This window comes from Equus quagga, chromosome 5 (genome assembly GCF_021613505.1).
Source record: "Equus quagga isolate Etosha38 chromosome 5, UCLA_HA_Equagga_1.0, whole genome shotgun sequence".
In the NCBI taxonomy this organism is placed as follows: Eukaryota; Metazoa; Chordata; class Mammalia; order Perissodactyla; family Equidae; genus Equus; species Equus quagga.
The window spans coordinates 62,328,935-62,350,019 of record NC_060271.1 but is presented as its reverse complement, the minus strand read 5'-3'; the positions used below and the strand labels follow the sequence as shown (position 1 = coordinate 62,350,019).

The window sequence follows — 21,085 nt, the reverse complement described above, 5'->3', positions numbered from 1 at the left end:
CTTTTTATCCTCTCAATGATATCTTTTGATGAACAACAGTTTTTAATTTTGAAAAAGACCAAGTTAGTTTTTTCTTTTACACGTTTAATATTTTGTGGGGGGCCAAAGGGACATTGTCTTTGTTCTTCCGTAAACTTCGTAATTTTATAACTTATGTTTAGGTGTATAATTCATCTCAAATTATTTTGTATGCAGTATGAGGTAGGGTTTAAGGTTAAATATTTTTTTCTATACGTTTATCTAGTTGTTTCAGCACCATTTATTGAAAAGACTTTTCCCATTGACTTGCCTTGGCAACACTGTCAAAAACTCAATCGATCATATACGTATGGGTTTATTTCAGGATTCTCCACTCTGTCCCATTAATCTATGTGTCTATCCTTATGCCAATACCACATAATCTTGAGTAGTTTCACAATAAGTCTTGAAGCCAAGTAGTGAGAGTCCTCCAAATTTGTTCTTTTTCAGGATTGCTTTAACGATTGTAGGACTTTTGCATTTCCATGTATATTTTTTGAATCAACTTGTAAATTTTGATTATTGCACTGCAACGTTTTTAAAATAAGCATCATGCTGTGCTTTCCTCCCTCCCTTCTCCCCTGCCCCCCACCATGGTGGAAAATCTCCAATGACTCCAATTACCTTTGTAGGAAAATCCAGACTTCTCACCGGGGCCTCCACATCTGGCCCTTCTTGTTCCCTGCTGGTTCCTGGGGCCACAGCAGGGTGCCTGAGCAGAGAGCTGGGTATTGTGCTTCTGCTCTCCCAGGGGCCTTGACTATGCCAGGACAGACCAACACAGGAATGATGAAAGGCGACATTCCCATGGCTCTGTCTAAGGATATTTTTCTCCTTTCACAACATTATTGTAGTATTCTGACAGTTTAGGATTTTCCAAATTCTTTCCTTAAATTTAATACCTCTTCTCCTGGCAGCACATGCTTCCTACCAAATTCCTAGCTGCTTTGGCAATTCTTCTGATTATTAGTGTAATCACATAATTTATCAATATTGACAGCCTATAATAATGAATGTATTGTGTTGACATTACTAGCTTGGTGCATAAGCTCACTTTTCTGTTAATGGAAAGTGTATTATTTTACATTAATTTTAATGGAAAATAGTGGCTGACTTTGCATCCTGCAACTTTGCCAAATTTGTTTATAAGTTCTAACAGGTTTTGGTGGAATCCTTAGGGTTTTCTACATTTTAGATGGTGTCATTTGTGAACAGAGATCGTTTTACTTCCTCTTTTCCAATTTACTATGTTTCATTTTTTTTTTTAGAAAGACTAGCCCTGAGCTAACATCTGTGCCAGTCTTCCTCCACTTTATATGTGGGTCACCACCACAGCGTGGCTGATGAGTGGTGTAGGTCCACACCCAGGATCTGAACCCGCGAACCCAGGACACTGAAGTGGAACATGCCAAATTTAACCACTACGCCACAGGGCCAGCCCCTACTATGTTTGATTTTTATCCTCAGCACCTACAACCATGTGACATACTGTAAATTTACTTGTTTATTAGTTTATTGTCTGCCTCCTCCCAGACTAAAATGTAAGTTCCATAAAGACAGGTATTTTTTACCTGCTTGTTCTCTGCCTCTTGAACAGTACCTGGCTTATAGTAGGTGTTCAATAAATAATTGTAAAATGAATGAATCGCCTGGCACATAGAAGGGACTTAGCAAATGATAGCAAGTAATAATTATTGTTATTTTTAACATAATATTTCACTACAAGAGTAATAATCAAGCCTTAAAGTGAGAAGTTTTCATTAGGGAGAATGGCTTACAGTGCAGTAAATAAATAGCACCAGGATTCCAGCTGCACTGGAGTCCCTGGGTGAGTCCCAACTCATGCCCTGGCACACCCTTTCAAGCAACCCCTGTGACCATCACAGATGACAACTCCGTTCAGGCGCCAATCTACACAGAGGAACTTCTGTAAACAGGCACTCTATCCTGTTGTCTCTACTCAAATCCTCCACAGCATCCCATGGAGCCAAGACTGGTCTGGCCAGAGGGCTGGCCAAGTGGCCAGTGTCCAAGTCTGTGGAGCTGGAGCTGGGACAGGGATTCCTGCCAAAGTCAGCACACAAGACTGAGAGCCAGGGGCAGCCTGTCACAGCCCACTAGGAAAAGCCTGGGTTCCAGGACAGACAGAAGCCAGAGGGCCAAGTGCAGAGCCACGGCCAGGATGTCAGAGCCGAGAGCTCTAAGTAGGTCAGGAACCAGCACACAGATGGGGCAGAGGGGGTGCACCTGGTCACGGTACTGGCTGTGGGCAACAGGGCCGGCCTGGGCGGGATGGGCTGGCGTAAAGGACCAGCGGCAAGGTGGACATCCTCACCTCTTGGCATATTCCCTGCTCAGCTCCTTCTCCACAACACACCCACGGCTTCAATGTAACTGCTTCCTGGGAAAAGCTGCTCCTTTTCTCAGGGGTTAACAAGGAAAGCAAACCTTTTCCCCATTCCCGTCGATGGTGAGCTGACCTTAGAATCTTATTCCATTTTAGCTCTGATCGCCCACCTGATGTTTCTCTAAATATAAAAACAAAAACCATCCCAAACTGAGACTATCTAAAATTCTAATCGAAATAATAGATAATTATGGTATAATAAATGCAATGTAAAGCTACCGTCTCCTGCCAATTGCCTCTCAGCGGATCTGAGTGGGGGCTTCCCGAGAAAACGACGGATGACTTAGGTCAGCAGTTCTCAAACTTTGTCTTCTCTGGACCCCTTTACACTCTTAAAAATTATCGAGGCATCTGAAGAGCTTTTGTTTATGCGGGTTACATTTATCAACTTACCATACTAGTAATCAAAACTGGGAATTTTGAAAACATTTATTCATTTAAAAATAACAGTAACAGGGGCTGGCCCCGTGGCCAAGTGGTTAAGTTTGCGCACTCCGCCGCAGGCGGCCCAGTGTTTCGTTGGTTTGAATCCTGGGCACGGACGTGGCACTGCTCATCAAACCACGCTGAGGCAGCGTCCCACATGCCACAACTCAAAGGACCCACAACGAAGAACATACAACTATGTACTGGGGGGCTTTGGGGAGAAAAAGGAAAAAATAAAATCTTTAAAAATAAATAAATTACAGTAATAAACCCACTACATGTTAATGTAAATGACACAATCCTCATGAAAGATAACCATAATTTCCAAACCAAAAAAACAAAATTAGTGAAAAGAACTGCCTTTACATTTTTACAAATTGTTTCCATCTGGCTTCATAGAAGACAGCTGGCCTCTCACAGGTGCTTCCGCACTTAGTCTGTTCTCATATGTTGTTTTGGTTGAAGTTTATGATGAAAGTTTGGTGTCACGCACACAGGTAGCTGTACATCTACTTTTCAGGTAATACCTGAAAGGGTCTTGGTACCCCCAGGAGTCCTCAGACCATACTTTGAGAACCACTGGTTTACATAATGATGGTGCTACCATGCCCACCACTCATGTGGATCATGGGGATGAGGACGTGCAGAGCTCAGGATGGGACAGAGATGGTGGGGGGAAGGGAGGGGAGGAGGGGGTAATCACGGAGTGGGTGCTTCATTACCCGGCCATCTGTCCCCACTCCTCACTACACTTGGCCAGGAACAGCCTGACCCCAACAGGCTCCCTCTTCAGGAAAGGAAATATTGGGATGGCGCGATCCTGAGTCAGCCCTGAACCATGATTGACAGGGACCAAATGCTGAATGGGAACAATGTGGGGGATACAGTACAGGGTACTGAGAAAGAAGGACAGGGAGCAGCACTCAAGCCAGGACGCACACTGGATCGCCTGGGAGATTTAAATGCTGACGTGACTGGCCTGCGCAAAAGCCCCGACAGCAGGAGTTTGGAAAGCGCCCCCAGCGATCCGCATGCACAGCCAGGGGCGAGAACCACCAGATTTAAGCGGGATCAAGAAGCAGACCACCTGGGTTTGAATCCACTAGCGCTCCATTAGTTATATTTACAACTCACTAGCTGTATAACCTCAGGCCATTTACTCAGCTTCAGTTTACTCATCTGTAAAACGGGAATATCATTACCGATGTTGTGAATAGTAAATGAGATCATTCATTTAAAGTTCTTAGCTCTGTGACTGGCATAAACTATGTGCACAGTAAGCACACTGGTTATGGTGATTACTATTGGTTATGGTGATTTTTGTGCAGGCCATCAGCCTCTGTCAGCTTCCAGGGACGAGTGTCTCTGAGGAAGCTGCCACACAGACAGGACAAGGCACCCAAGGGAGGGGCCAGGGCTCTAGTCCCAGCACTGTCACAAAGTAGAAGTCCCACCTACGTCCTCTGTCTCCTCATCTGGAAATACAGGGAGTCAGTGACTTCCCAAGCCCAGGATCCAGTCCTGGAATCCTCAGGGGGAGAAGAGAACAGCTGGCTGCGGGGCACAAAGGTGATGTCACTGGAAACAGGTGCAGGAGACGTTGACAGGGTGCAACGGTGGTGTTCACACTGTGTGTGTGCTCATACGTGTGTGTGTGTGTGTGTGTGTGTGTGTGTACTGATCTGAGTCTGCAGTCAGACTGAGACCATACTTTCCTTTTAAAATTATTGAAACATCTCAAATCTATTGCAGATGGCAGAGGGGAAAACACAGAGTGGAAATATTTTAGTGGCTTATTCTTGGCCTGTGGACTGTCCACTGAGACCTGGAATGAATGAGGCTCACTCCTCATTTGTCCTCGAGAACATCATCATTACACATTACACACTGCCTTCTGCCTCGGAGTTCATTGGATCATCCACGAAAGTCAACAGCAACTCGGAATGGGGGCCAGGGAAAGATGGACGGACCTGTAACGCTCTCCAAACAGGCAATACAGCCATGATTCAATATTTTTATTAAGAGGCAGGATGAATCACGTAACACTTCTTCTAGAATTACTGGATGTGGACAGCTCGTCCAGCTGTGCACAGGATGGAATTTGAGAGCCTTCAAACCCAGATATGCTGCTTACTGAGTCTCGTGACATCCGCCCGACGAGATGAGCCGGCTGCACTGATGACCGGCTAGTTCGATTCCCTTCAGGTTCATTGGCTTTTGTGAATTCACACAGAGAAGAGCCAAATAGACTGAAAGAACTAACAGAAATGGACGGGGGGCATCATCTAAGGCCAATCCTGTGCCTCCTGGAGGAATTAGACCTAATCATCCAGCACAGAGGCACCCGGGCTACCAAAGACCATGAAGGGAGCCACAAAAACAGGAAGATAATTGGTTCCAGGGCTCAACACGCTTCATCAGGAGCAAGATTACTCAGGCTAATCCTTCAGACTCAGGGGGTCCAGCAGCATTAGGAAACCTCTTTAAAGGATCAACCCTCACGTCCGGGTCTTGAGTATTGACACTAAGTTAAGCCACAGACACGTTGGGCTGATTAAGGGAGCAGGAGACCAGCCACACGTCAGGATTTCACCTTCCAACCAGCCCCACGCCAGATGCATGTGGGAGCCAGGCTCTGCTAGAGAAAGCAGCTGAAGGCAAAGAGGGTTTGGGTGTGGTTGTTTTTCTTTATTGGTTGTATTCACAGCTCTGAATGTATGTTCCACGAACAGGCAGGTTACTAGCTTGAAAATCTACTTTGCCTGACTCTTGGTAGATGATTCTTCAGGCTTCGCAAGCACGCTTCACTCTGTGATGTGGGGGTTTTCCTTCCACACGCTCTCCATCTAAGTGTGACAAGGCCGTGCCCTTGTCACCTGGGAGGTGGCTACGTACCTCAGCAAGAGGGCCGAAACTCTGCCAGAATTCCTTCCCGACAAGAAGATGCTGAGTTCTGTCTTTGCGTCCTCAGGACAGCCACTCAAAGGGGGGTGGGAGGGTGGACCTCAGGCCCCCCACCGGCTCTGATCCACACTCCACAGAGAGGATCCCCCAGGTCTCCTGGCAGGGGAAGACCCACCCCCTCAATCCTTAGACTCTCCCTCCACAGACCACGCTGGGCAGGAAGAGGGCCAGCTCCCTGCAGGACAGGTTCAGCTCCTCAACCTTCTACAAACTGAAGCTGATCCCCGGTTACCGACCCGCCCCTAGGACCTCACCAGGAGGTATTTTTTCCTATGAAAGTGTTAGGTTAAGGAAGCCGTGAAACTGAATGAAATGGAAATGGATTTAGACTTGGCTAAACTACATAGCTCCTAATGCTCACAGCACAAAGGAATTCTCTAATCACATACTCTTCCTTTTTTTCCTTCTTTCTCTTTAATGAGGCTAAATTGACTAAAATAATTTAATTGAATTTAGAGTGGCAATTTTTAGACCAATAAGACTCATACATTTTGGACCAGTCTAAAATGCTTTAAAAACCTGTAAAATGAGTTAATTACATTTTTCAGATATTTGAATTTTATACCCCAAATTACATTTGTTTTGTGAACAAAACAATTTCATTGAGAACAAACGTATTTCGCCACGTCTGCTGATTCCCCTATTCCCCAGCCTGTGAGCTCGGGAGAAGTGAATGTGTGGGCCATGAGCAGGGGGCCAATTAACGGGGAGCGGGCAGAAAAAGGGCTGAAGAAGGCACTCCCCACACCAACTGATCACAACATCATCAGTTTCCCCCAGGACAAAACAGATGCGCTTGCAACAAGTCACAAAAGCAAACAAAACAGTCCAAAATCTCTCTCTGTCTCTGTCTCTGTCTCTCTCTTTCTCTCTCTCCATCTCTCTCTCTCACACAGACATTACACCAAAATAACAGTGAAACTTACCTGTTCCTGAATTGCACGTTTTAACAGAGGTAGACCCATGGTAAACGTCACTCTCTGAAATGTCAAAGCTCTCATTTCATCCAGACTTAAATCATACCTGTGAGGAACAGATACAAAACGGGTGTCAAGGCATTGAATTACAGGTGACTCTGAGTAGAGTCTTCGGACCAAGGGACCTGAGAGCACAGATGTCTTTGTTGTGTCTCTTTGGATGTCTTGTTTCACACTGTGTATCAAAGAAGGCCCACCGTGTGTCACACAGACTAAGTGTTCATTGTGGCATCCAAATGGAAGGAAAAAAGGATTTCCCGACGAGATGACCTTAAAACAAGACTCCAACATCGCCTCCTCTGCAAGTGTAAAGACATTTTCACGGGTCTGAATTGACCCAAGAGCAGCCTTTAGGGAGACAGGGGAGAAGGGAGTGACCTGTGTGGTACAAGGGGTGGACTGTGGTGGCCACAAGGAGTGTGGCTTAGAATTTCGTTCAACAGAACCCATCGTAGGAGCAGAGTTTACCAACAGCCTCCAGCTGCCATCCCTTGGAATCAACTGCAGAGTTCACCTGGAGGCTGCTTTTCTCTCGGGCTGCTTCCAGCGGGCGATTGAGCATGGCAAGGTTCTGGAGTCAGGCCATTCCTGCCCAATGGGCAACTTTTGCCCAGGGACCCCCAGGGCCCACTGAGACTTTCTCATAACTGCACTGTGCCCCTCCTTCTCTCTCATTTCCCGGTGTCAGTCCCACTGCACACATTCTGAAGGCTCTCCCTGCCCCCTCCAGCTCCCTCCCTGTCACCTTCACAGATGTTTTCCCTGATACATCACTCACACATCTAGTCCCATCTTGGTGTCCGCTTCTCAATCAGCCTAAACAGACACCGCAGTGGAGGTTCCACTCTGCCATGTAAAGTGTTTAAATGCAAAGCACAGCCTGAGCCGGGAAGAAACCTCACTCAGGTTTGATTCCTGACTCTGTCACTAACTGCGTGACCAACATCAAGTGACCAGGCCTCCCAGTGCCTCTGCCCTCTCATCTGTAAGATGGGAAGACAATTGCACATAACTCAGGATTGTCGTTTCAAATGCTTATACCAGTGCTTGCTGTATATGGTAGGTGCTCAATAAAATTAACTGCCATCTATGTTCTTATTTATCCTACTCCCTCCTTCCCAAGGGCAGGAACTGTGTTAGATCCACGTTTACAGTCCCAGCACCCAACACAAGGCCTGGTCCATAGAAGACCCCATTAAATGGTGGTTGAACTTAAACTTATTTTGGTCCTATAGTTTCACAACCAGATCCTGGTGATAATGTTCCCATGTATGTCCCAAAAGACATGCCCACTACCCATACGGTCCCTATGTCAAGTTCCTTCCAAACCAGAATACAAACTGCATGGGCGTAGGGTCCAGGGATTAAACTTCTGCATAGCCCTCAGGAGCAGCACAGCATCTCACATTTAAACATTTCCCCTAAATGCCTGCTGGCCAATTGCCCAAACAAGAACCAGCTCAACCGTCTTGGCTTTCTCTCCTCCACCCAGTCAGCAGGTAACTGAAAAATCAAAGGGAAATCATTCCTGAATGCAAAAGAGAACCTCCCAAAAATGCCAAATGGACACAGAAACTGCCCATCAGGAAAATCTTGAGACAAGACAGGCCCATTCTCGCATTTTTCCTTTTTTGAGTCAGCTAGTAGACCTGATCTCAGGACCACTGGTGGGGATTTCAGCATAAACATTTCTGCGTGAAGTCAGCATTTTCCCTAAGGAGAACAGAAAACAAAAACTCATTTTCAGTGAAACTAGGGGTCAGGAAAATTCTCTGGATTCTAATACATGAGTAAGGCCTGCCTAAAGCATCTGAGCTGATGCAGGACTTGGGCAGGAGGAAGTGGAAAGAACCACAGAAAGAGATCTCAGAGCACAGGGGCCAAATGGTGGCAGCTCTCAGAAAATGCTGGTAAAAATTCACTTCCTAAATGTAAGATGTACACACCGAGGTGTAAGACCTACAGCTCCCACCTGGAAGAGCAGGACAGGCATGGCAGGGAGCCAGCAGGGGGCAGGACGCTCACCCATCCCTGAGCTGGGATTAGCGTCAGGGCAACACGAAGAATCACACAGACAAGCTGTGTTGGAAAGAAGCAGCCTAGCTTTGTGGCAGCAGAGAAGAAAAGGGGTTACCCTGGACCACTGTCCAATCTTCTCCTGGGTCCCCAACCGATCCCCAACCCTGAAACCTCTTAGAAAAACTGCCCTGGAAATCATTCAATTTCATTCAAATCATTCAAGTCATTCAACTTAAGGAATGAAACTAGCATAGAACTGGTACAATGATTCCATAAGAAAAACGGAGAAAAAGAGCAGCAAATCTATTAATAAACCAAAAACAGTCACCAGAAAGAAAAAAAGTCATCTTGTAGCAAATAAAATGTTGTGACCAAATATTATCTGTATATTAAATAAAACCAGCAGTGTGTTAGAGCCAGCTTATATCAGTTCATGAGATGCAATTGTTAAATGTTAAAGAATTTTTGTGAACTGGTTGTTAAACACTAGCCATTATCAAAAATTAATTTATATGAAGTTACAGTTAAATAAATTATGTTTTTAAAAAGGTAATAATACTTAAAGCTCACCACTTCCTAATTATTTTATTATATTTTACTGTTATCTATGCTCTTCATTATTTACGTCTCTTGGTGGAGATACCGTATAACTGAGGACTTCTGGGTCAGCCAAGATGCAGTAGGCCTGTTCTTCCCAGATCCTCCCTCTTACAGCTAAAAACCCTGGAGGCTACACAATGAACAAGCAGAGGGGACTCCGAAAAGTGCAAGAAGGCAGCCCACCTAGGGGAACACACGACTTGAGGAATGACATGGCAGCAAAGCCCCTGGGTTTCCTTATTGCCTCCCATATATGCAGGACAAGACGCCACAGAATCTTCCAACCCAGCATCTCCAGCAGGCACAGACAAAAAACACTCCAAGAAAAGCCTGTTCTCCCTAGCTACAGTATGTGAAAAGGGTCTGGGGTTGCTGGGCAAACAATAAACTGTGTGAGGCCATGTGGGGAGCAGGCCATGGGCAACTGGCAGTGTGGGCATGCAGTAGGATTCTGGGCATTAGCAGGGACAGGAGGCCTTCAGGGCACATGGGCCCTGGGGAGCTGGCAAAGATGTGGGCTCAGCTGAAGTCTAGCCCCAGCCTGATTCAGTGGGGAGCTCTGGGGTATAAATGGACCATGGAGTTGTCCAACTCTGTCAGTCAGTCATTGGCTGCGGGCATTCCCCGGAGAAAGCATAACCTCAGGCATTTCCTGGGAGAGTGACTCCTACCAAGCTAGGACAATTCCAAGGAGGTTCAGCTGTGAGCTGATTCCAGTCAGCATCGACAGCAGCTGGGAGATGCTGTACAGGCCTGGTGAAGGGATCAGGGCTGGGCATCAACAGCAACTGCTATAGCAGCCGACTAAAGAAGTTAGAAAAAAAACCCCACAAATTAAACTAAAGCAAAAGAGAAAAATAAATTATTAAAAGAAAGGCAGAAAAGTAATCAGTTAGAAAACAGAAAAAGTATAACTAATAAACCCAAAAGCTGGCTTTTTGAAAACAACCACCACAAGAGGTTGCTGTTAAACATTCTTCTGGGAGTGTTAGCCGATGCAATTAGTCAAGAGAAATTGGAGAACTCAAAACTGGAAAGAAACAGGTAGAACTGTCACTATTTACAGATGATGCAAGTGTTAGATTGATTGTATTGATGGCCTCTGTGCTTCACCTCTCCTTGACCCCTGCCCTTTGACGCTGCAGTTCTCAGAAGGAGGCAGAGTCTGTTTCCCCACCCTTTTTATCTGGGCTCGGCCATGTGACTTGCTTTGGCCATTACGATACTGGTGGACTCGCAAGAGGCAAAAGCTTGAAAAAGTGCTGTGCATTGCCCTTCCTCTGTTGCTGCTCTGCATTCCCCATGGGAATATGCTGGAGCTAATCGAAGAACACACCTTGGCCAGCTAGCTTGGGGGTAGAAAGTAAGAGACAAGTGAGGAGACCCCAGTTGTCTCAGCCAAGGCCATCTTAGACCAGCCTCCCTCTAAGCAACCCCCAAATACGTGCAAGAGTCAAGATCAGAAGAGCTGCCTATCCAACTCATGGCTGGATATGCATGACTGGAGATTCATGCACGAGCCCAGTCGAGCCAGAAGAACCTCAGTCACCCACGAACTCATGATCTGTATTAAAAGTTTGTTGTTTTGAACCACTAAGTTTTGCATCATAAGTAACTGTGTACCTGGAAGTCCCGAAGACAACCAACTAAAATTACTACAAACAATGAGTTGGCAGGATACACAATTAATACAAGTAAACAGCTTTCATATAGAAACATAAATAACCAGTTAGAAAATACCTGAAAGAAAAGATCTCACTTGCAAAAATCATAAAACAAAAGAAAAATATACTTAAGAATAAATTTTTTAAATGTACGGAACTTATATGAAGAAAACTTTAAAACACTCTCGAAGGACTCAAGAAAAGACTTGAACAAATAGAAATACATACCATGTGTTTTCATAGGAAGATAATATCATAAAGAACTCAGTTCTCCCTAAGTTATACATTCAATATGATCTAAATAAAAACGCCAACAAGGGATTTTAAAGTTCGCATATAAAAGGAAACAAACAAAAGCAGCTGGGAAAACTCTAAAAATGAGAAGCCAACCGGAAAAAAATAAAGGTGGGGTCCCTATCTCCCACCATATACCAGAATAAATTCCAAATAGACCAGTGATTTACATGGAGGAAAACAAAACCACGAGGATTAAAATAAAACATGAAGAATTCTTTCACAATCTTAATGCCAAAAAAAAACCTTTCTAAATATAATATAACATTTAGAAGACATAAAGAAAACATGGATAAATCTGACTACTTTAAAACGAAGATTTCTGCATGACCAAAACACCATAAGAATAATCAAAAGACAAATGACAAACTGGAACAAAGTCTTTGTTACTGATATTGCAAAGGAGCCAATCTCCCTAAGTAAAGAGCTCCTATAATTCATTAAAAAGACCAACAAGTGGGCAAAGGATTTGAACAAATAGCCCACAGAATAAGGACTACAGATGGCACTTGGATCCATTTTGAAATCTCTGCTCTCATATGCAATAAGAGAAGCACGAATTCAAACTACACTGAAACACTAATTTTTACTTATCACATGAACAAAATTGAGACAGTCTGATAACACGCTATGTTAGCAAGGTTGTGAGGAGCAGATACCCTCATGCATAGCCTGGGGAGGGGGCGGTATAAACTGGTACAATCTATACGTACAGCAAGTAAGCGGTATCTATCAAAACCATGAATGAACCTACCTTCTGACTCAATAATCATGCTTCTAGAAACTTACCCTTTGGACATCCTCACCGATATGAGGAGTATGTATAAGTTACAGAATAATAGAAGCTATGGATTCTTTTTTTTAATATAAACAGTCATATTTATTAATTATGAATTCTGCCATCAAAAAAGATTAATGTGGTTCCAGAGAAACCTCACACTAGGCAAGACAGTCAAGCCTAGGGGAACGCCGTGAAGTGTGCTATATAGACAAGATTCTAAAACATAGTTATTAGCTATTTTCTTTACGTTTCCATTCTAGTAACTTTTCAATAAAACGATTGCAAGTCACCTATTTTTAAATCCCTAATTCACATCTATTTTCACATTAAATTAAGCTTCCTGCTCATACTGAGACCAAGCATCTCATAGGAGTCAACTTCTAGTAATGATTGTACGTCAATCTATGCAGAAAAGTAAGACAGAATGCAAGACCAGGTGGGGACTGTTAATGCACAGATAATACACACGCTGGCCAAAGGAACTGAGAAATTATTAAAAACTGTAAGATAAACAGATCTCATGAAAACTGGGTTACAACTAAACAGTTCTCAACTGTTAAACAGCCAAGTTCCCTACATTAAAGAAATTCCTCAACAGAGACGAGTTAGACACTTTAATTACAGGTCTGTGTTTCCTGTTCCCCTCCCACCCTTACCCCAAAATGCACTGTGAGGGATGAGCACAACGTTACATGGGCAGAAATAACTATTCACGACAGCGTTGTAACAGCACAACACCTCAAACGTCTAAAAGGCCATCAACAGAAGAGTGATTGAGTAAAATTCGGTACAGCCATACAACAGGGTATTACATAAAAAGAAAAATCTCTTTATATGCTGATACGGGGAAACTGCCAGGATGTTTTAAATGAAAAAAGCAAGGTGCAAACAAGTGAATATATTACTTCTACTGCTGCTCTATAGGTTGAAAAAAAATGTTGGAGAAGACTATATATAGTCATGCACCACATAACAACGTTTGGGTCAATGACAGACCGAGTGCATGCTGTGCTCCCATAAAATTAGTACCATAGAGCCTAGATATATAGCAGGTTGTACCATCTAGGTTTGTGTTAGCACTGCAGGGGAGAACGAAATTTTCCTCTACCATTCTAGGTTCTTCTGGCTGGTCTAGGAGTTAAATTGACATAAGACAGATTAACAGGAGAAAAACAAACAAAAGTTTAATAACATGCACATGAAAGAAACCCAGGAAAACCAAGTAACTTGCCAAAATGGCTGAAGCCCTCAGCTTAAATACTGTCCTCCGCTAAAGACAAGAGGAAACGCTGTGGGTGGGGGGAGTCAGGGACTTCAAAGGGAAGGAAGACAATTCACAGGCAGGTGAAAAGAAGCAAAGGTTTGGAAAACAAGTGTTTGTTTGGCCACATAGAAACAGAAGAACTCAGAGGGGAGCCCAACAAACACGCTTTTCTAAGTTCCTCCCTGTCTGCCCCTTAGGTCAAGATATGCTAGGGGAGTAGCTTGCTTCCTGAGGCAGTTTTTTTAATCTGAATTCTTTTAGGCAGTTAAGGGGAAGGTAAAAAGAAAAACTTTCTGAGTCTTTTGTTTCTTAAAAATCATCAGCCTAAAATAAATCTTCATGTTAAAGAGACATTTTGGGGCGGGCAATTTTGTTCCCCTTCAGTATGCTACGGTGTTAATAGAAAAATGAAATCGCCTAACGATACATTTCTGAGGATGTATCTCTACCTTTAAGTGGCACGTGACTGTATTTGTTTGCTCATATGTTGTTTTAAAAATCTCTTAAAGAACACACTAGAAACTAATAACAGTGTTGACTTGTGTACTTGGGTAGAGGTGGGGGAAACTGGGCAGACGGGGAACAATGCTCTACCTTTTTATGTGTTATGTGTTCTGATGTTTGGACCGTGTTAAAGTAATACCTGTTCAAAAAAATGTTTAAAAATTATTTTAAATTGTACACTTAAAAACAACCACTAGATGGCGCTTGTCCTTCATTTGAACTGTCACCACGAGAAATTCATATTTAACAAAGAAATTAAAGCTGGATGAAAAAAATCTTCAAAACTGTCTGCCTGAAAGCTTGAATATCTGATTATCTTAATAAGAATATCTAAATTCCTAAGACTTTTCAAGCAAAAAGGTGACCATCTCTGCAATGGAAAAATCGGGGTTTTAGGAAGGCCCAAGCTCTCCAAGTTCCCACACAACATGCATATTTGCGCACAGATTTTCTGTCTTTAAATATCAACCTCCACATTTGACAATCTTAGTAGGCCGCTTCAAATACTATTTGTGTAACAGTGGGGTATAAATCATAAACAATCATTTTTTGGTATTTTAACAGATATAATTTCTCTTTTCTGTCTTCCTGGGTCTGTAGGATATGAAGATATGGAGAATACTATTCTCTATGCCCTGGATTGCAGACAGAGGCCCTACGGAATTAAATGACTTGGCAGATGCTGCGGTGGATGGCGTTAGTGGCAAGATTAGGAGCTGGGCCTCGTATGCTGAGGACGCCTCGAGGACAGCTGTGCGGGCACAGAGAGGGTCCAGCTCTACCCTCAGCAGCGCCAGCATCACCTGACTTATCTACTGGTGTTCTGTGTAGGATTTAGCTTGAAAAGAACGGTTCCATTACTAAGAAGAAGCTTGAAAACTTCTGAGCCAAGATATGCTACACACAGGAAGTAAAAGAAAAGATACTAATTTCACATCCCCTCAGAGAGGTGCAGGGTGTGGGCATCCAGCATGAGTAAGACACCCCTCCAGAAAGTCTCACACATGAGTCAGGGCCAAACTACAAGCTACTAATAAAGAAAAATCAAATCATAAACACCTACTAGAATGGCTAAAATAAAAAATACTGACCATACCAAGTGTTAAGGAGGATGCAGAGTAGCTAGATCTCTCATTCACTGGTGGTAGGGATGAAAAATGGTACAGCCACTCGGGAAAAGTTTGACAGTGTCTTATGGAGTTAAACACACACTTACTATACAACTCAGCAATCCCACTTCTAGATACTTACCCGAGAGAAATGAAACCCTTTGTCTACCCAAACACTTTTACATGAATGCTCATAGCAACTTTATTTGCAATCGCCAAAAACTAAAAACAATTCAAATGTCCCTCAACTGGGGAATAGATAAACAAAGTGTGACACGTCCACACAATGGAATACTCCTCAGCAATAAAAAGGAGGGAGATACCCACACGCACAACAACTTGGATGGACCTCAAAGGTACTATGCTGAGTGGGAAAAAAAAGCCAATATCAAAAGGTTACACACTACATGATTTCAACTTTATAACATTCTCAAAATGGTAAAGTTTTAGTAACGAAGAACAGATGAGGGGCTCCTAGGGGTTGGGGTTCAGGGAGAATCTGACTCTACAGGAAAAACATGAAGTTTCTCCCTGTTTCCTGATTGTGATGGTGTTTACACAAACTACACAAGTGAACCATACACACACACACACAAATAGATGCGAAAAGATTCAAAAAGATGTTTCACAAAAGAAGAAATACGAATGGCCAATAAGCACGAGAAAGTACTTGACATCATTAGTCAGCACGGAAATGCAAATCAAAACCACAATGAGATACCACTACACACCCACCCGAATGGCTAAAAAGATTTTTTAATGACAAAACCAAACGTTAACAAGGATGTGGAGCAACTGACACTCATATTTTGTTGTGAAAATGTAAAACGATACTATCACTTTGGGAAAAGTCCGTCAATTTCTCATAAAACTAAACATATACCTACTCTATGACCTAAAAATTATACTCCTAGGTATTTACCCAAGAGAAACAAAACGTTCACAAAAATTCTTGTAGAAGAGTGATCATATCAGGTCAATTCATCATAGCCCCAAACTGGAAACAGCCCCGGCATCCATCACTAAGAGAACAGATAAAGTAAACTAGTCTAGTCATAGAATAGAATATTGCTTAGCAATAAAAATGAACGTACCACTGATACTCATAAATGACATGTGTTAATCTAGAAAACTTTATTCTGAACCCATTTGGATCATGTGCCCCGGAGGAAGCCGGCTGCCGTGACGTGAGGACACTCAGGCAGCCTTGTGAAGAGGCCACGTGGGGAAGAACTGAAGCCTCCTTTCAACAGTCGCGTGAGTGGACCATCTTGGGAGCGGATCTTCCAGCCCCAGTCAAGCCTTTGTATGACTTGAGCCCCGACCAACATCCTGCATCCAACCACATGAGAGACCCAGCGCCATTCAGCTAAGATGCTCTGAAATTTCTGACCCACAGAATCTGTGCGACATAATACGTATTACTACTGTGGGTTGCTAGTTTAGAGGCAATTTTTCATATATCAATTGATAATTAGTAGACACGGTACTGTCGCACAGACACATAGACACACACAAAATTGATGGGCGTGAACTAGTATCTTATTTTTAAAATACTTTAATAATATATAATACACCAAGAACAAAGCTTGGGTCATAAATGGATAGCCCAATGAATTATCACAAAGAAAACACATCTGTATAATGCCTACCCAAGGGAAGGAAAATCACATTATGTCACCAGCACACAGCACACGCACACCTCCGCCTCAGTCGCCCTCTGCATCACTGCTCTCTCCTCTGCCCGAGGCTAGCTGTTCTCTCGACTGGTAACTCCATGAGTTATTTTTGACTGTATTTGAATATTGAAGAAATGAGATTCGATACTACGTATTCTTTTGTGTTTGGCTTCTTTCACTCAACATGGCGAGTAAGATTCATCTTCAGTGTCTATCGCAGCTCTAGTTCATTCATTTCCATTGCTGTATAAGATTAAATCGAATTAATATACCCAGAAAATATGCTAAGTGAACATATTATGTGATACCATTTATATTAAAATCTAAAACAGATAAAACTAATATATGGTAGGAAAAAACAGACCCGTGGTTACCTCTGGGAGGCTAAGGGCAAGGATGACTGCTAAGGGCATCGGGGAACTTTCTGGGATGATGGTTATGTTCTATATTTTGATGGGGGTTTGGGTTACATAGGTATATGCATTTGTCAAAACTCCGAGAGTATAACTTAAATTTTTGCATTTTATTGTATTTTACAGCAAAAGAAAAAGACCTAAACACATACTGAAGGCTTATTAATGATATTCATACTGAATTATTTAGGAGGAAGTGTACTTATGTCTGCAACTTTGAAATGCATCCAAATCAACAGAATAAAAGGATAGAGGGATGGATAAATGGACAAATTTGGGCTACAGCAAGTACAGAAATATGTTAAGGATAGAATCTAGGCCATGAATAAATGGGTGCTCAATGTTAAAGGCTTCCAAGTTTGCTATATGCTTTCAATTTTTTTTTAAGATTGGCACCTGAGCTAACATCTGTTGCAAATCTTTTTTTTTTCTTCTTCTGCCCAATTCCCCCAGTACATAGTTGTATATTCTGGCTGTAGGTCTTTCTGGCTCTGCTATGTGGGACGCCGCCTCAGCATGGCCTGATGAGTGGTGCCATGTTTGCACTCAGGATCCGAACCAGAGAAACCCTGGGCCGCTGAAGCGGAGCACACAAACTTAACCACTTGGCCATGGGGCCGGCCCTACAATTTTTAAATATAAAATGTTGGAAGAAAGTAGATGACCAGAAAGGGAATTACAATGTTTTCTTATCTAAAAATGAGACCTTCATGCAGAGGTCTTGGTTTCTAAAAACTATTCTCAAATCAAAGGAACAAGGGCTCCTTGGAGAAATGGCTGCTTCTAGGATAGGCAGGGAAAACATAACATGAGCCTGCAGCATCTTATAGTGTCAGAAAGTAAGGAAGTGCTCAAAAAACACAAGAGGATGGGGCATGGCAAAGGGACCCGGGAGACAGCTGAAAAGGCTCCCGATGGCCAAAGCCAGAGCAATTCAAGCAACAAAATAAATAACGGACTATTGGATTATAACCTGAAGCATAAAATAAACACACAGGAGTCCATGCTGATATAAATAGTTTAAATAAATAAATACATGAGGGAAAAGAGGCAAATCTCCTGTAATAAACAATTTGTGTAGCTACTCTCCCCTCCAGAAGGGGGAGGTTAACCCTCTCCACACATCGATACTATGCCATGAGTGTCGGCTGCGCTCAGTGACTCGCTCCCAAAGGGGAAAAAGTAATTTTACATGGCGAAACTTGATAACCTCTCCCCTGCCCGTGGGATCGAGGTGGACGTCATGGCCACAAGCCATGTTGATAGCATGTAGCTCCTGATATGAGGGGACGAGAAGGGCACTCTTCCTCTGTGATATTCTCCCTCACATCCATAACCTCAGTCCAAATGTGAGAAAAAGATCAGACAAACCCAAACTGAGGGACGTTCAACAAAATACCTGACCAAGACTCTCCCAAAGTGTCAAGGTCATGAAAAACGTGGAAAGACTGAGGAACTGTCACAGACCAGAGGAGACTAAAAAGATGTGACAAAAAAACACAATGTGGCCTCTTGGACAGGATCCTGCAACAGAAAGAGGACACTGGGGCAAAACTAAGGCGATCCAAGGACAGTCTGGAGCTTCATTAATAATAATACCCAATACTGCTTTCTTAGCTTAGACGAATGTCCTGTGGCTATGAAAGATGTCAGCTACGGGGAAGCTTGGTGAGGGTTGGATGAGAACTCTCTATTATCTTTGCAACTTTTCTATAAACTGAAAATTATTCCAAAATAAAAACTCCATTTTAAAAAGAGATACCCAAGGGAACAACAAAAACAAAAAAGACTTTTGTGTCTTAAGGAACAAAAACTTTAAAAAGACACAACAAACTAAAAATCACTTTCAAAAAGCAGTTGTATGACTTTTCTCAAAATATAAATCAAAAATCAGTTTTAGTCTAAAGGAAAGCACATCTCCGGATACCAAATTTGAATGCCCTGTGACAAGGAACACCCTCGGCGCCTCTCCCTTGACCTCCACGTGATTCCAGGCATGACATTCTGGAACAAGATGCTAATAAGAACTTGAAAATCAGCCGTGGTTTTGAAGCACAGCTCTGCTTCAGGAAACCGCGCCTGGTCCCTGCTGTAATTTTGCTCGGGAGACACCTCCAGCTCAGCCCAGGAGAAACTCTGTCTGTCTATCTCCTCTCGTTGAAAACAGCAAGAATCAGAAGTGCTCCATCTCCATTGAAAAGTGAGGTACAACCCACTGCTGAGCATGCACACGGAGGCAAGGGGGCTGTGAAGAACAGACCCCAGAGGCAGGGAGCAGAGAAACGAGCCTCCTTCTAGGAAACACCGCGGCCAGCATCACAACTCGCCCTCCACCCGCGAAGCCGCAGCGCCACCCCTGAGCCGCACGCAGCGCCTGATGAACGGACCGTGAATGGAAACAGAAACTGTTGAATCATCTCGTGGTAACTGTCAAAGTCTACAGGCCCTGAGCCAACGTGGGCGCCTGAGAAAACGCTGAGAGAGGGCTTTCTAAGGACTGTAATTTCATCTTAGCTGGGAAGTTCACCCAACTGAGCAGATGCATATTTGCTAATTCTCAAAGTCTATAAAGGTAGCTGGAAGAAAGACTTAGGAAGAGAGAGAAAAGGGAGAAAGAGGAAGACAAGATCCCCTTCAGCAGCGACAGAAACCTGCCAGGAATCCCTGACAAGAGGCACTTCCAGTCCACAGCCCTGCATCCTGGGCTCGCCAGGGGATTGACTGTGGGCGAAGGCACGTTCCCTCTCCATCCTTCCTGTTCTCCTTACTTCCTTGAGCTTTCATGAAGCACCTGCACCGTGCTAAACACTACAAATCCACAGCAAGTCAGGTCCGTTCCTACCTCAAAGAGCTCAGACTCCAGCATGGAAGACAGAGGAGGAGTAGAAGGAGGATCCCCACACAGTGTGGCACAGGACAAATTTTACACAGTGGCCTTAGACCTCCAGTGGCCAGGGCTGTCACCACCTCCCGGGAAGAGGGCACGTTGTTTTCTGGAGCAGAAAGCTTCTGGTTTAGCAATTACCTTTACTTGGTCCTGTCCGGAGCAGCTGCAGGGCCGGTGAGAAGGCAGAGGAGTGAGAACCCAATCACTCTGCACAATTCGCCGAGAAGTGGGGTGTCTGTGGGCAGAGAGAGAGGAAGTCCCCAGGAGGGAGGAAGCGGGGAGGGGAGGCAAGGAGGAAAGGGTTGGAAGGGGGTGATGAGGAAGTGAAGTGGAAATATGGCCAAATGAGCAGAGGATAGGAACAGATAGAATCTCCCAAGACAAAAACACAAACTGTCGACAGACTCAGAAATGCTTCTTCCCTAGGCAGAGGTGTGTGTGGCAGACACTGCTGGCTCTTCCTCCCCGGCCAGGATTCTAGGTGCTACACCAGCCCAGCCGGAGGGGCGGCTCCTGATTGGTCCAGACTATCACAGTGATCCCAGCCTCCCGGACTGTGATTGGCTTAGAAATGAGACTTGATGCTTCAAGCAAGGAGGGTTATTTTTTAGGGTGCATTTGAGAGGTGCTGAGGCTGCAATGGCACACGAGAGGTTAGCTGAGAAAAGAGAAATGGGTGTGCAGCAGCAACAGAGAAGTGTATGGGACGCCGCCTAGTCCTGTGGTCTAGGGGGATAACCAGGCCTCGACTCCCCGCTGTGGCCACGCTCTGCCCACAGGTTGGTGGAGTCTGGGGCTCCTTGTTTCCAGCTTTAGTATCAATGTGACACTATCGGTCACCCAAAAGACGTTTTTGGTGGAACATTACTGTACCCAAATTCTGCAGGCATCTAGACTGGAAATCCATCATCTTCAATGACAAATGCATTCAACAACTGTGTCGGAAGTACCCTCAAAGAGTCAAACAACACACACAGGAGCCAGCGGCCCCTACAGGACCCTGAGAACCACCTGTCCACCGACCTGTCCATTTATAAGTAAATGGGGACTGGGAAGATGGACATGGAGAGTCCCTCAAG

The 21,085-nt window shown here is 43.9% G+C and overlaps 1 protein-coding gene across 1 annotated transcript in view; it reads right to left on the bottom strand.

Annotated features, from left to right (window-relative positions):
* ACOXL (acyl-CoA oxidase like) overlaps window positions 1-20,226 on the bottom strand; it is a 256,960-nt gene extending 236,734 nt beyond the window's left edge. The window contains exons 1-2 of the mRNA XM_046662297.1: window positions 20,145-20,226; window positions 6,742-6,838 (exon numbers count right to left, since the gene is read on the bottom strand). Of these exons, the coding sequence (XP_046518253.1) occupies window positions 6,742-6,816 (75 nt within the window). The 5' untranslated portion in view covers window positions 6,817-6,838; window positions 20,145-20,226. The remainder of the gene's footprint in view (window positions 1-6,741; window positions 6,839-20,144) is intronic.
* Between the last annotated feature and the right edge of the window lie 859 nt (window positions 20,227-21,085).